The following is a 13,899-nucleotide window of genomic DNA, read 5'->3' as shown; positions in this document are numbered from 1 at the left end:
TTCGACTGCTCGTAGGACTGCTTTGTCGAAGCATTTTGACATGTTTGCCGATGGTGTCGGGTTCAAGCTTTCAGTGAATGAAAGTTCACGTCTTCGATTTTGCAAATATGATGAAAATCGGATTTTGATAGATATTGCTTATTTTTCCACTTATTTTGAGTGTTCTCTGCAGTAGCCGCGCCGACGACCGAACGGTGTGATTTGGCCAGGGCTGTGTGTGTGTGTGTGTGTGCTCGCGTGTGTGAGGAAGTATGTTGCATTGTCAAGGATATGTCAGTAAGACATATTAAGCAAACTAAACAATATAACCAACCATCAGTAGTATTTCGGGCCGCCCCGCCCCGCCCCCTCAGGAATCCAAACTAAGTAAGTTCAAACATGACGAGCTACCGATGTTATATCTTAAAGTTACAAATGCTATAATGGCTGCTGCCCTCTGGAGGACACCACATGCCGAGGCCACTTGTTCTTTCGACCAGAATCCCCCCAAAGCGTACTCGTACCTTCACAGAAGCATCAGCGGATGAAGTTTGAACGAGGCTTCATTGGCCAGTGACATAACCTGCTCAGATCCACCATCTTCACACAGTAACCTCCAATTTGTTCTGTTTTGTACAAGACGTGCAAAGGACACGGGGGATGAAATGTTGCATGTAAATAAATATGTGGAGGTCCAAGAGTTCCTATGAACTGCCTAATATGGGCTGGAGAGGTGCATCACGTTGAGCTATAGTGTAGGAACTACGGCATCGTAAGTACTTTGATTGTTTGTCCAGAATGTACCAGATACAAATACATTTTTCAGACAGCTCTAGATTCTATAATTCTCTCCCGATGACGCCGTTTTGTGCCCCCTAGTGGTGGGAGGGAAACCCCTTCATCAGAATTGGAATTACTTTAATTCACCGGGCGCATTAAAACGTACTTGTAATTTGCCATGGTGGTTATTGCTGCATGTCTACAGATGATGAGCATTACGAAAAGCTTAAAATCTGAGAAAAGAACATTAATAAAATAAGAACATAAGAAAATACAATGGAATAAGAAATACATATAAATAAGTAAATAAAAATATATTGTTTCCAATCATACACAAATAGCCGAAAAAGGCAAAACAGAATTGTCAAATATACGAAATACACAGAATATGCAATGAGATTGGTTTGGCTATAAATTATGAATATGAATATCATAGAACAAAATGGATTTCGATGGGTTCTCACAACTTTCCAGAGTTCCTCTGTCGAGTCAGATATTCTGCATCTTATGTATAGGTGGATGCGTCCCGTCGTGTTTGACATGTTTCAGGAGACAATGTCATTGAAGAAGTTTATTGTCATGTGTTTGATTCTCTTCTCTTTTTTTCCCAAGACATTTAAAAGTCACTCGTGCGTATCCGTGAATCTGATTTATTCCCAAAGCGAAGCGGCAGGAGAACCGTCTCTGTTTATGAGCGACGCTGCTGGGATTCTACAGCCGCATGCGATTCGAGGGACTTTAGGGAAAATACTCAACAGGGATCTGCCTGGCTGAGCCATTGTGTTTGTTGTTTTTTTGTTGTTTTTTTGTATTTATTTCATTTTTGATTAAAATCTCAAGTTGTAAAACAAAATAATAAGAATAATATAAAGAGACAAATTGTTTTCCTTCAAGGCAGCGGAGTAGTGAGCTGCTTCCCTCACATGAAGCCTTGTACAACTCCAGCTCCTCAATGACCTCATACTGTAACCCTGTTTATCTCCCGATGCTGTCTCCATTGCTTCATTTCTTCCTGCTCCGTCGGCCTCTCTCCCTCTCTCTCCCTTTCTTTCTCTCTCTCCCTTTCTTTCTCCCTCTCTTTCTCTCTCCCTGTCTTTCTCTCTCTTCCTCTACCTCTCTTTCTCCCTTTCTCTCTCTCCCCCTCTCTTTCACTTTCTCTCTCTTTCACGTGGTTTGTCTCAATTTTCCTTTGTTTATTGGTTCCTTCATAATCAAGCTTCTGCTGTTGTGACATGACTTACTGAAAATAAAAGTCAAGTCTACCTCTCTCTACCTCTCCCCCCCCCCCCCTCTCTTATTCCTCTGACTGGGGAGATTATTGACATAATCTTCTGTCCAGTGATTGAAAGCATGTCTTAAAGTGCAAATCTCTCTATTGGTCTCTTGGCTACATTACATCTTTCTATTTTCTATCTATCTATCTATCTATCTATCTATCTATCTATCTATCTATCTATCTATCTATCTATCTATCCATCTATCCATCTATCTACGAATTTGGTATTTTGGATTCACGTCCAACGTCTTCTTGTGAACACGCAACAAAAAACTCAAGAAAATGAGGTGTCTGGAGGTGTCTGTTATGGGGGAAGAAGGGCACTGGGCTCCCAAGGAACGAGCTCAGAGCATAGTGTGGTTATTAACATATGTTGCTTCTAAAGTTACACGGAGAACGTCAACATTAGAGTGTTTACGTTGGGGGCCCCTGTGAGAAGGGAAGTCGAATATGTTTAGATTCATGTCAGACAGGGGCTGAGCTGAGACCTATGGATTGGAACCAGATGTGTTCTGTTATGTCTGTACAGGTATAAAAGACAGTCTCTTGCTTCATTCGGGAGAGAATGCATTTGGCTGCCTTGCTCTCCAAGACATCCATGGCAAGTCGGGTTTGATGCTGTTCTTCCTTGGAATAAACATATTATTATAATCAAGTCAGCGTCAGCAGAGATTCCTTCTTCATCAGCACATCATCGACAACAAAGAAACTACAAAAACTTTTTTGCGTTTTTTTCCAGTTTGCAGCTTTTACTTCATCTCTCCGTCAGCAGAGGCAACGACTTCTCTGACCATTACAGAAACATAAACAATAACAAAAACAAAATATCTGGGTTTTTTTTTTTTTTTTTTTTTTATATATAACGTCAGCCCCCGGACGCCTTTTCCAGCATCCTGTCATAGTTCAAGCAATGAAGGAAGCTATAAAAAAAGACAGAACGACAGCGAGGTTCAGAACCTCCAGAAAGGTGAAATAAGAATGATATTGACCTGTAATTAAAGGGTAAGTCCACTGCAACGCCACGCTTCTGCCTCCTGGTTTTGACACCCATGCTGCCTTCAAGGCATTTTTTGAACTTCACGACCAGCGGATCGACGGCGTCTTTCGCACGGTGAACTATGGGAAAACAAGATGGATGCGCTCTGACTGGAGCGTTCACACAGCTGTTAGACTGAGTTCAAAACAAACGGAAACAACACGTACGAAATGAAAACACATCCGGTCGTGTTACAAATGAGTCTATCCCTAAACCACGGAGGATGCCGTGCTTTCTGCCACGTTTAGGTTGCTATGACGACAGTGATGCTCAGTTGAATTTGAATATGATTACATTCTATGTATTGTACATATTGAATATTGAATTGTATATATATTGTGATAAAATATCAATTTATATAAAATATTATAAAATACAGTCAAGGAGCAGAGAGAACCCACAGTTTACGCTGCTGCTTTTAAAGATATTTTTACACTGATGTATTGATTTGGTTGGGAAAAAAGTAAAACCCTGCTTTGTTGATGCAAAATTATATATTGAAAATATATTGATGTGTACAATAAAATATACATTTTATGAATTCCTGAAGTGCCCACTATACAAAGTAAATGTTAAGAGATGATTTGTTTTCCAGAAATAATACACAGCCGCTCACCGTATTACCACAAACACAGTACTTCCTCTTTTGGTTGACATGCCGACGTGGGTTTAACTGCATGGTTTTGTCAGATCAAGTTTAGAGGAAATTGAGACCATTTCAGTTTTTCCAAGCATCGAAACCTTAAGAGCCTCAAAGAGTTTTATTGGAACACACTCAAATGAAGCGACCAAACAGACATAACTCAGCCTCGTCAAACGGTCAAAGCAAGATGCTACACAGTAAACACGGTGAACACGTCCGTCAGAAATGTTTTCAATAAATTGTTATCAGACCGGATTAGTTCAAATTGAGTCAACTTAACCAAAAACACAAAATCTGTGCTGACTTATTAACACTAACTTCTTCTTATTTAAGTTTAAGACTGGGATGAACATCTCTTCATCGTCATTTCTCAGCACTCACATACATCGAAACAAAACGTGCCCCTTGCATTGAACCCATCCTACACACCCGAGGAGCAGTGGGAAGCCCTAGGACAGCACACGGGGGACTGACTCCAGCTCCAGTGCCTTGCTCAGGGGCACCGGCAGGAGTATTAACCCCTCAGATACATGTCCTTGACGGTGGGAGGAAACCGGATCACCTGGAGGAAACCCACACAAACACAAGGAGAACAACATGCAAACTCCACACAGGAAGGAGCCACACACACACACACACACACACACACACACACACACACACACACACACACACACACACACTCAGCACAGTGAGTCCTCTCTCTCCTCCTGCAGGGCGTAGTCCATCTCGTCCATCTCCCTCTCACAGTCCTCGCAGCCGGCCGTCCCACAGCCCTCCACCACCACCACCCCGTTGGAGTCCACGAACCTCCCCCCCCGTGATCCCATGCACCCCATGCCCCCCATCCCGACTCCACCCACGGCTCCGCCCATCCCGTTGACCCCACCCACTGCTCCGCCTGCACCGCCGACCCCCGGGGCGCCGACCCCCCCTATAGCCCCACCCGTTCCAGCACTCCCTCCCATAGCTCCACCCATTCCACTGATCACTCCCATACCCATCCTGCTGACCCCTCCAATACCCCCGCTCATTCCGCTGACCCCTCCCATAACTCCACCCATTCCGCTGACGACTCCCATACCCATTCCGCTGACCCCTCCAATACCCCCGCCCATTCCGCTGACCCCTCCCATACCTCCGCACATTCCGCTGACCCCTCCCATAACTCCACCCGCAATCCCTCCTACTCCGCCCACAACTCCTCCAACGCCGATGTCTCCCCCTCCTCCTCCGACCAGAAGCGCCCCCCCGGCACAGCAGGCCAGAGGTCCCACGGCGGGGCCCACTCCTCGGGGCCACAGGGGGTCTATGAGCACCCCCTGCTGGCCGAGCTGGATCAGCTGGCTGACGGAGTAGACCCCCCCTCCGCCCGCGGCCACGGCGCTTGCCCGCACCACGTCCTCGTAGGAGGGGGCATGCGTGGCGGCGTGGGCCTCTTCCAGCCGGACACGGGCGCGGTGCTTCATCTCAATGAGGGTCTTGGTGTAGGAGTTGAGCGTTGCCACAGCGGCCGCCATGCAGCAGCTGAAGGACAGCCAGGCCATACTGGGTGGGGGTGAGAAACAGGGTGTTGGGGTTTTTCCGAAAAAGAGGAACATCTGATATCTGCTATTAAAATATAACCTACCATCTACATACTGTATATATAATACCCAGGGACTGCCATCTTGACTAATGCTGCGTTCAAGTAGAACTCAGAAATCGGTAATTCCCAGTTGTCGGCATGCAGTAGTCAGCCCTCCGCAGATAAATGTGTTCCACTGCCACAATTCGAGAAAACACGGAGGGCTGCTGTACACTTTGTGTTTGTTTGTAAAATTCTGTGAGTTCTACCAGCATCTGCACAGGAGCGAAGACCGAAGGGAGATGTGTTTTAGGATAAAAACCCAAGCTTGCTGCCACTGATCTGTTAGATCTGTTATCTTGACAAACTCGGGCCAAAGCCATCCGCCCCACCTTTCCCAGTCAGGGATCCAATTCTTCAGAGTTCCGACCTCGTTGGACGGCAGCATAAGAAGCAAACTGGGGGCCAGTGTTGTTGAGGGGAGGGGATAGGGGCCAATATCATTTTCTGGCTCCAACCCAGTGCGTAAAATGTGTTATATTTGGATGTTTTTGAATTATTCATATTAAAAGACTGCAGTGCCTGCGCAGACCACCGGGGGGCTGTGGACGAGCCCTTTAAGAAGACAGGCTTTGTTTTATTATTTTGGCGACGGCTGGCATCGTTAGGCCACGAGGAATATCCACGGCAGAAACTCACGCGAACGACCATCCGTAGTCCCAGGTCTGAGGCCTCCAGTCCTTAGGGCCGATGCTGACGGTCATCTGGAACACGGTGGTGTACATCATGTGGGCCATCATGCCCATCATACCTGGACGGATGACAGACAGACAGACAGACAGACAGATCAAACAATGTAATATTTGGATGTCCTGGTTCTATCTTTTGCCCTGTAACTCATAGATGTTCATAAAAGCCAGATCTTAAACGTTCATATTTTTGAACCCCGAACAAGTGAAAGCACGAAATCCGTCTAAAACCCTCTGGAGCCATTTTGTTATATGGATTCACTTTTGCAGGTGCATATCCATTCGGGGTCTTACCCCGAACGTAGCTTTACTTTACTTAAAAATACGTAGAATCTTATACAGCACAATCTCAGCTGTACGTCTGATCATTTTTTTCGGCTCCAGAAGTCAGCTCCGCTCGATGCATTCCAACATCCTGGGAGCCCGCTCCGCCATCAGCTCTCCTCCGCCTCTTTCCACGCCAACAAAGGACCAAAATGAGTTACGGGCAAACTTTCGAGAGGTGAAGAGAGAATGCAGTTTCGAAAAGGCCACCACAGCTGATGCTGCTTTGGGCTGTGGACTGTGTCGAGGCTCAGGGACGTGTTGATTTGCTTGAGTGAGCGGCGAGGGGTTAAGGGTGGAGAAGTAGCGGAGGCGCACCTGAGAGCACGGTGCACATGGCGGCGAAGGCGTTGATCTTCAGCGCGTTCATCTCCCTCTTCGCACAGAGACAGATGGACTCCACCCACATGAGCAGGAAACCCATCGCCAGCAGACCAATGTACATGAACTCACTGACCACCGAGAGCCACAGCACACCTGGAGGGAGGGGTCAAAGAGAAGGAAGGAAGGAAGGAAGGAAGGAAGGAAGGAAGGAAGGAAGGAAGGAAGGAAGGAAGGAAGGAAGGAATGGGGGATGGACAGAGATGGATGGTGGGAGGGAGGAAGGGTGGGATGGGAGGGAGGTGCAGGGACAGGGGGAGTGGGGAGAGGGGGGATGAGAGCTCGGAAGGAAGGAAGGTAGGAAGGGGGAGGGACGGAGATGGGGAAGGGAGGGAGAAGGGGAGGGAGGTGGGGGAGAGGGGGAGAGAGCAGAGGAGTGATGGGAGGGTGGAAGGAAGGAATGAAAGTAGGAAGGGAGGGAGGGCGGAGGGACGGAGAGTGGGGAAGGGAGGGAGAAGAGAGGGGGATGGGGGGACAGGAGGCGGGAGGAGAGGAGGGACAAGAGGTTGGATGGAAGGAAGGAAGGAATGGGGAGGGATGGAGATAAAGGAAGGGAGGGATGGGACGGAGGGGAGGAGGGTATGGAAGGGGGGAGGGAGGAAGGAAGGAAGGAAGGAGGGACAGCGATGGGGGAAGTGAGGGATGGCGGGAGGGAGGAAGGGAGGGAGGAGGGGAGAGAGGGGCGGGGACAGGGGGAGGGGGGATGAGAGCTCGGAAGGAAGGAGGGAAGGAAGGGAGGGAGGAAGGGGGAGGGACAGAGATGGGGAAGGGGGGGTTGTGGGCGGGAGGAAGGGAAGGATGGCAGTGAGGGAGGAGGGAGGGAGGAGGGTGAGAAGGGAGGAAGAGAGGTAGGGAAGGAGGTGGGGGGGACAGGGGAGGGAGCAGGGGAGGGTGGAAGGAAGGAAAGAGATGGGGAAGGGAGGGAGGGATGGAGGGAGGGAGAAGAGGGAGGGAGAGGGAGATGGGGGGACGGGAGGAGGGAGGAGAGGTTGGAAGGAAGCAAGGAAGGAGTGAACAGTCAACAAAAGGCAGCAGCGCTCGGCGACTCGTCCTTCCGCTGGAGGAGCTGAGCAGAGCGGATGTAAAAACGTGTGACGTCATGTTCTCTTTGGCTTCACCGACCTTGCGTCTCCCCTGGCGTCAGCTCGATGAAGCTGCGACACTTCTCCTCCTGGTCCTCGCCTGTGGAAGCAGAAGGAGAGAGGCTGCCATGAGATGTTCCCGGCATCTCCCTCCCGGGAGGAATTCTTATCTGGGCTTGTCTTAACTTCAGAATCTCAGAGTGGGGTTCAGCGCAGGTCAGAGCTACACATTTTGACTAAGACATTTGCTTTTTTTTTTTTTTTTTTTTTTTACAATTTTACCCCCCCAAAAAAATATTAAATAATATGGCGCCCAAACAGGCAAATGAAAAAAAAAAGAAAAAAAAAGGGACTTTTCTGTTTCGTTTGATGGAGAACTCCATTGCATGGGTTTAAATTTCTGACTCGCACAAAATAAAAGCTGGTTTCTCTTTTTTGTTTCTGAACGGTCTCTTAAATTCAAGTTTGGGCGAGAATATCAATATCAATATGAATTTCATTCATAGATACAATTTGACTGGATGCAAACGTCAGTGTTTGCGCGGCTGTGTACCCATCAGCCAGTGCGGTTAACATTTCCATGGTAACAGCGAGCTCCACCAATCACAGACATTGCTGTTACACTTGGGATTTTGGGTAGTGTGGTACGTCTCCCTGCCATCAAGAATAAAACATGATTTTCTTAAGACAAGGTTGATATAATAAGGAAACTATTATATATTTTAGACAGGATATAACATGTCCCTATAGAAGACGCAAAACTCATGTCAAAATAAATGAACATTTGGTCACAGCTGAAACAACTTACTCTCTTGAGTGTGAACCTCTTCTGCACGTGTACAAAACATTTTTGCACAATTGTTCCATCAGCAATCAATCCCTACGCAGGCGTTGAGGCGCGCACCTCTGTTGGTTGTCGGTTTCAAGAACGGACCCATTGAAGAGGCAGGGGGCAAGGACGGAGGAGGGGCGGGCCCGTAGAACCCATGGAGGGAATGTGGTGTATGAAGACTTTGTTTTGCCTATTTGCTTTGTTTCGGCAGTGATTTGTCAGCTTGCTGGGTTTCTTCTTTAGTTGTGTTATCTGTGCACACAGCGCCACTGGGTTTTTGAAGGATAAAGGTTTTGTAAAGGTCTCCGAATTTGGAAACATATAATAAAGCCTTTTTTGTTTCTGGACATTCATGCTCATGAGTCACATTGTTTCGGCACCGGTCATCTTTGGCCAAATAATTTTATGAGAAAAGGACGCAGCCCATACTGATATGTTTTCTGGCCTGTATTGATAGTTGTACTTGTATTTCTTGGGCCATTGTGTAAAGATCGACTGCAATAGCTTTTCATGAGCTGACAAGTTGTACTGTACTGTATGTTTCGATGCAGGTAGTTGATTGTGTGTGTTGTGTGTCGTGTTTTCAGTTTTGGTGCATTTTGCAAGAAACAATTTAAATTTTGGCCGACGGGTTAAAGTTTTGGCCTGTGTGTTAATTGTTTGTCGAAAAAGTGAATCCTGCTGGGACAAATGTGCTCAAGCAACCGAGAAAAACTGAAACGCCCTGAATCACCGCTCACTGTGTTCTGTCGTGATAAAGTATTTGAATAGATACACATGTTGATTCAAGGTGGAATAATTTTAGTACTCACAATTAAGGGTTAATATTTGACCACGAACAAGACATGGCATATTGCCTTAAGCTAAAGTATTTTGGTCCAGCGTTGATTAAAATTTGGCCGAAAATAGAGTGGAAAGCATTTATTCATCTGTCTGGCCTCTCACTCTGTCTAGGTCAGAGCGTTATCCTAAAACTGCAATATGTCGAATAGACGATGATTTAGTACCTCCCAAAACCTGAACTTATTTTCTGTACTTCACAAATCCCATGAACTGGAATGGAAGCAGCTGCTTTGTTCCTCACGACCACTAGAGGCAGCGGTAGTCTATCAGAACATGACCAAAACAAACCGAGAGCGTCATTATTTTATTATTCGAAAATTGGGCTTCTTTGTACCAGACAATTCAGGGCGCTGGCTTTCAGCAGTGCAACCGGTCGGCCATGTTGTTTCTGTCACAGAAAATAAGAGAAAAGAGACGTAAGAGTTTGGTCCAGAGTTTCATCACGTACCCCTGGTCCAGGGAGCTACGGCCAAAATGAAACGTTGACCCCAAAAAGATGCATCATCGCCTAAAAAAAAGAAAATCAATGGATTTTCTCGAGGGCAAAGTCACAATATTTTGGAAGTATCGGATGAAATCCCTTTTAAGTTGACAATGAATTGAACGGTAGGAGTAGTCACTTGACTGTTAAACTTGTGCTTTATCTAGTTTACCTTTTTCTGACTGAACAAACTCCGATGCAGAGTAACATCAAATTCAATTAGACACCCGAGGCCAAAATGTGTCTGGAAAAATCAGAGCAACCACGGGGGAGCTCTGCCGTTTCCCTTTTCTCCAGAGGAGAAGCGGTCTTGGCCGTCGCATGACTCAGATGGAGGCGGCGTCCAACGCCCCGGGGGCTGCTCTCTCCAGCGGAAACATCAATTACATGATCCCGTTAAGCCCGTTAGTCTTTGTCTTGGAAGTTCGGCTTGGGCGTTGACGCTGAGGTTTGCAAATTGTTTGAGATCGTTTTACGGGGCTTTGCCCCAAATAACTTCAACCCATTCTCCTTTCCTTGTGTGCCTCTATGCGATCGTCCTCCTTTTATGCGAGAAGCAGTACATGGTGTTTCACGCTACCTCCAATCAATACTTTCACCCTGATCTGACTTGTATGGGAGTGGATTAGCCTTAAAGGTAACAAACCATCTAACCCATTTTTTTCCACAGGTTGAGTTGTCTGAAGTTTTCCGCTGGAGCTGCAAAGGATGTGACACGTGTCTTGCACGTCCTCATGCCAGAGTACCTCTTCGAAGAGCAACAGACCAGCAATGTACGGTGAAGGAGTGACGCAGGTTCCTGAAGCCAGACTTGTAGAACCTTGCATGAATACTCGAGTCAAAAGATTGGTGCAACGCCTATTGAAACGGCTTTTAAAGCTGGAAGAGACAGAAAGTCTGAAATATTACTTACAAGATTTTTTCAAGCGATGCTTTTAAATGGTCTTCTATTGATTCCATCCCTGACTTGACAGCACCGCACTGTCGATAGGAGCATTTTCAGGGATGAGTTAATTCATGTTTTCTAATTTGTGTTTCTGGAGGTGTTTTATTGTGGTACATTCACATGTTGTTTATTGTTATGACCACGGCACCACGGTAAAAAAAACCTCGGTCCCAGAGGGTGTCGATGGGTATGATAGCGATTACTGATACCCGACCCTGGTTGCTGTTGCTGGGTCACCGAGCTCATCCGGCAAAATGTCGAAAGATTAGCCTGCCGTCTGCATATGCCCCAAAATGCAAAAGGCAATCGAGGTAACGGCTGCCCAACTGCGATTGGGGCATCATGGGGGAAAAAAATGGGAGGGGCCAATGTAGCTTCTTGACGTACGCCGTTGACACCAACCTTCATTGTGCTTCTCGCAGGACAGCCAGAAGCCGGTGTGGAAGTAGCGCAGCATGTACTTGTCCTCGCCCGTCTCCCAGATGTAGTGCACGGCGTTGGCCAGCTGCTTCCTCCGGAGCCGGGCCAGCTCCTCCCTCTGCAGCGGGGACAGCGTCACGTTGGTTGTGGGGATCTTGGGGTCCGGCGTGGGGGTCTCTGTGGAGAGGAGAGAGGTCCGGGAGCGGGGGTACGCGTCCATCCTGATCAGAATGTTCCTTTACAAATGGGATCAAATTGGCATTGCACATAGTAGGGGTGGCTCAGCAGCGCCATCTGCTGGTTGGAATCAGCACAGCGGGAGGGTGATGACATGGATGAGTACTTTTAGGGTCTATGTCATAAGGGAGGTCCATATTTCTCCGCGCATAGTTGGTTGATTTCAAAGGGGTGTGGTCACAGGTGGAGACACGCCCCCTCGTCGCCCCCGACTCCATTTTACCCAAGTCAGGGGATTAAATCCCTCTTTCAAGGAAGAGGAAAGGGAGTGTGGAGAGGAGAAAAGGAGAGGTGGAGTAACTTTAGGAGAGCAAAGAAGAGAAGAAAGGAAGGGAAAGGACGGTTGGCGTCTGTGACGGCGGGGCTGACGGAGAAGTCGAGTGGGCGATGAGTGATTGGAGGAGAGAAGAGAGAAGTGAACCCATGGGGAAAGATCAGGAAAGGCGAAGACGCTTGTTGTCGTGTTGCTCCTCCAAGGAACTGAGGTGCTGAGGTGAACCCGCGACCCCGCCCCGCGATCCCGCCCTGCGGCCCCGCCCCGCGACGGGGAGGGATCGGGACCGGTTGAGCCCGGCGGATCAGGAAGGGTCGCGGCCTGTAACACAATCCCCCGCGTTGATGCCGTTCTTTAGGTAATCTGCCTTTTTAATACGAGCAGAAATATCGTCTACGACACGATGGACAAATGGGCTTAAGGCCGGGGGACAAGGCGAGCGGCGGAGACAACGTGGTCGGGTGAAGGCGGAGATCTGAGATTAGCGCGAAAAACCCGGATCATCTGGAGCGTGTGAAATGATTTGAATCGAGGTTTCAATAAGTGGATAAATAAATGACTGTAGATAGATGGATAGAGGGACAGGTGGAGCGGGGCTGCTTCCCAAGCGGGCGTTCCGTGGGCTGGCGGGCGGCAGGGGTCGCCAGCCCGTCGACCTCGCCGGGCTCGGTTTTCGTTTTTGCGGCGTCGCGGTCGTGTCCCAGAGAGCCACAGCTGGGGCGGCATGTTGGAGGGCCACGCCGCGGCGACAGGCCTCCTCCAGCGGTGATGCTGCCCCGCCTGGCCCTGCTACGACCGATGGAGACCAGCACCATATTTACTACGAATGTTTTGCTAAGTTGGAGTCAAAGACGCGTCTGACCAAATGAGCTGCCTCCTATGCTGACCCAAAGATATGGGAATATTGGAAAGCAGAGTAAAAAGCTCATAGTGAAAGAAAAGCCTGGCTTTGTCTTTTGATACTCAAGTACCTTTAATATCAGCTACTTGAAGGCTTTACTCAAGTAGTATTCTAATGAGTGACTGACTTTAAACACAGTAGTTTCTAAGACATAGCTCTACTTTTACTCAAGTGTGGCTTTCAATTACTGTCTCCACCACTGCTCTAATTCTACTCTACCTCCCTTTATTTACTCCATCACTGCTCTAACTCTACTGTACCTCCCTTTACTCCACCTCTACTCTAACTCTACTCTACCTCCCTTTACTCTGCCTCTACTCTAACTCTACTCTACCTCCCTTTACTCTGCCTCTACTCTTAACTCTACTCTACCTCTCTTTACTCCATCACTACTCTAACTCTACTCTACATCCCTTTACTCCGCCTCTACTCTAACTCTACTGATGAATCAATAGTGATTTAGTTGATCAGTTTAATTTGTTGATATCAATTGGCAGCAACATGTGACATCCATTAATGAGACTTTGGCAGTTGTGTGTGTGTGTGTGTGTGTGTGTGTGTGTGTGTGTGTGTGTGTGTGTGTGGAGGTCATGTTGCCTACCTGTGGTGTAGGGCTGGCTGTTGTTCTGCCCACAGTTCTTCAGCTTGACGGGGGACAGGCAGAGGGGCTTGACCACCTTGTGGGTGCCCTCGCACCAGTAGGAGGTGCAGAAGGCCGAGACAGACAGCGTGAGGGCCAAGGACGTGAGGGACAGCGACAGCAGCGAGCGGCTGCGCCGTGACATTTTCTCCAGCATCTTGGCCGGTTCGGTTGGAGACTGGGGGCGGAGAGGGAAGCCAGTCGGACGGAGAGAGAAAAAAGAATAGATAGAGAGAGAGAGAGATCAGGGGAGGTTAAGAGGGCGTGATTCAACGGCAGGAGAGAAAAAGGGATGAGAGAAAGGGATAATCCAAACTGATGTGACAGAGTGGGAGTGGGAGTGGGACGGGATGGGATGGGATGGAAGTGGGATGGCGGTGGGAGTGTGATGGGAGTGGGAGTGAGATGGGAGTGGGATGGAGTGGGATGGGAGTGGGAGTGGGATGGGACTTTGAGTGGGAGTGGGGATGGGAGTGGGAGTGGGAGTGGGATGGGAGTTGGAGTGGGA

General features: G+C 48.2%; 1 protein-coding gene across 1 annotated transcript; it reads right to left on the bottom strand.

Moving 5' to 3' along the window:
• Nucleotides 1-4,397: 4,397 nt before the first annotated feature.
• On the bottom strand, nucleotides 4,398-13,548 carry LOC307232307 (germ cell-specific gene 1-like protein; the record flags this gene model as incomplete). The annotated part of the gene is made up of 7 exons (XM_080003266.1): nucleotides 4,398-4,559; nucleotides 4,914-5,262; nucleotides 5,981-6,092; nucleotides 6,673-6,831; nucleotides 7,858-7,917; nucleotides 11,322-11,516; nucleotides 13,353-13,548. The coding sequence occupies 7 exons, from the start codon at nucleotides 13,546-13,548 to the stop codon at nucleotides 4,398-4,400; spliced, it is 1,233 nt and encodes a 410-aa protein (XP_079859392.1).
• Between the last annotated feature and the right edge of the window lie 351 nt (nucleotides 13,549-13,899).

This window comes from Zeus faber (assembly GCF_960531495.2).
Source record: "Zeus faber genome assembly, chromosome: 1".
NCBI lineage: Eukaryota > Metazoa > Chordata > Actinopteri > Zeiformes > Zeidae > Zeus > Zeus faber.
This window is presented reverse-complemented; position numbering and strand designations above follow the sequence as displayed.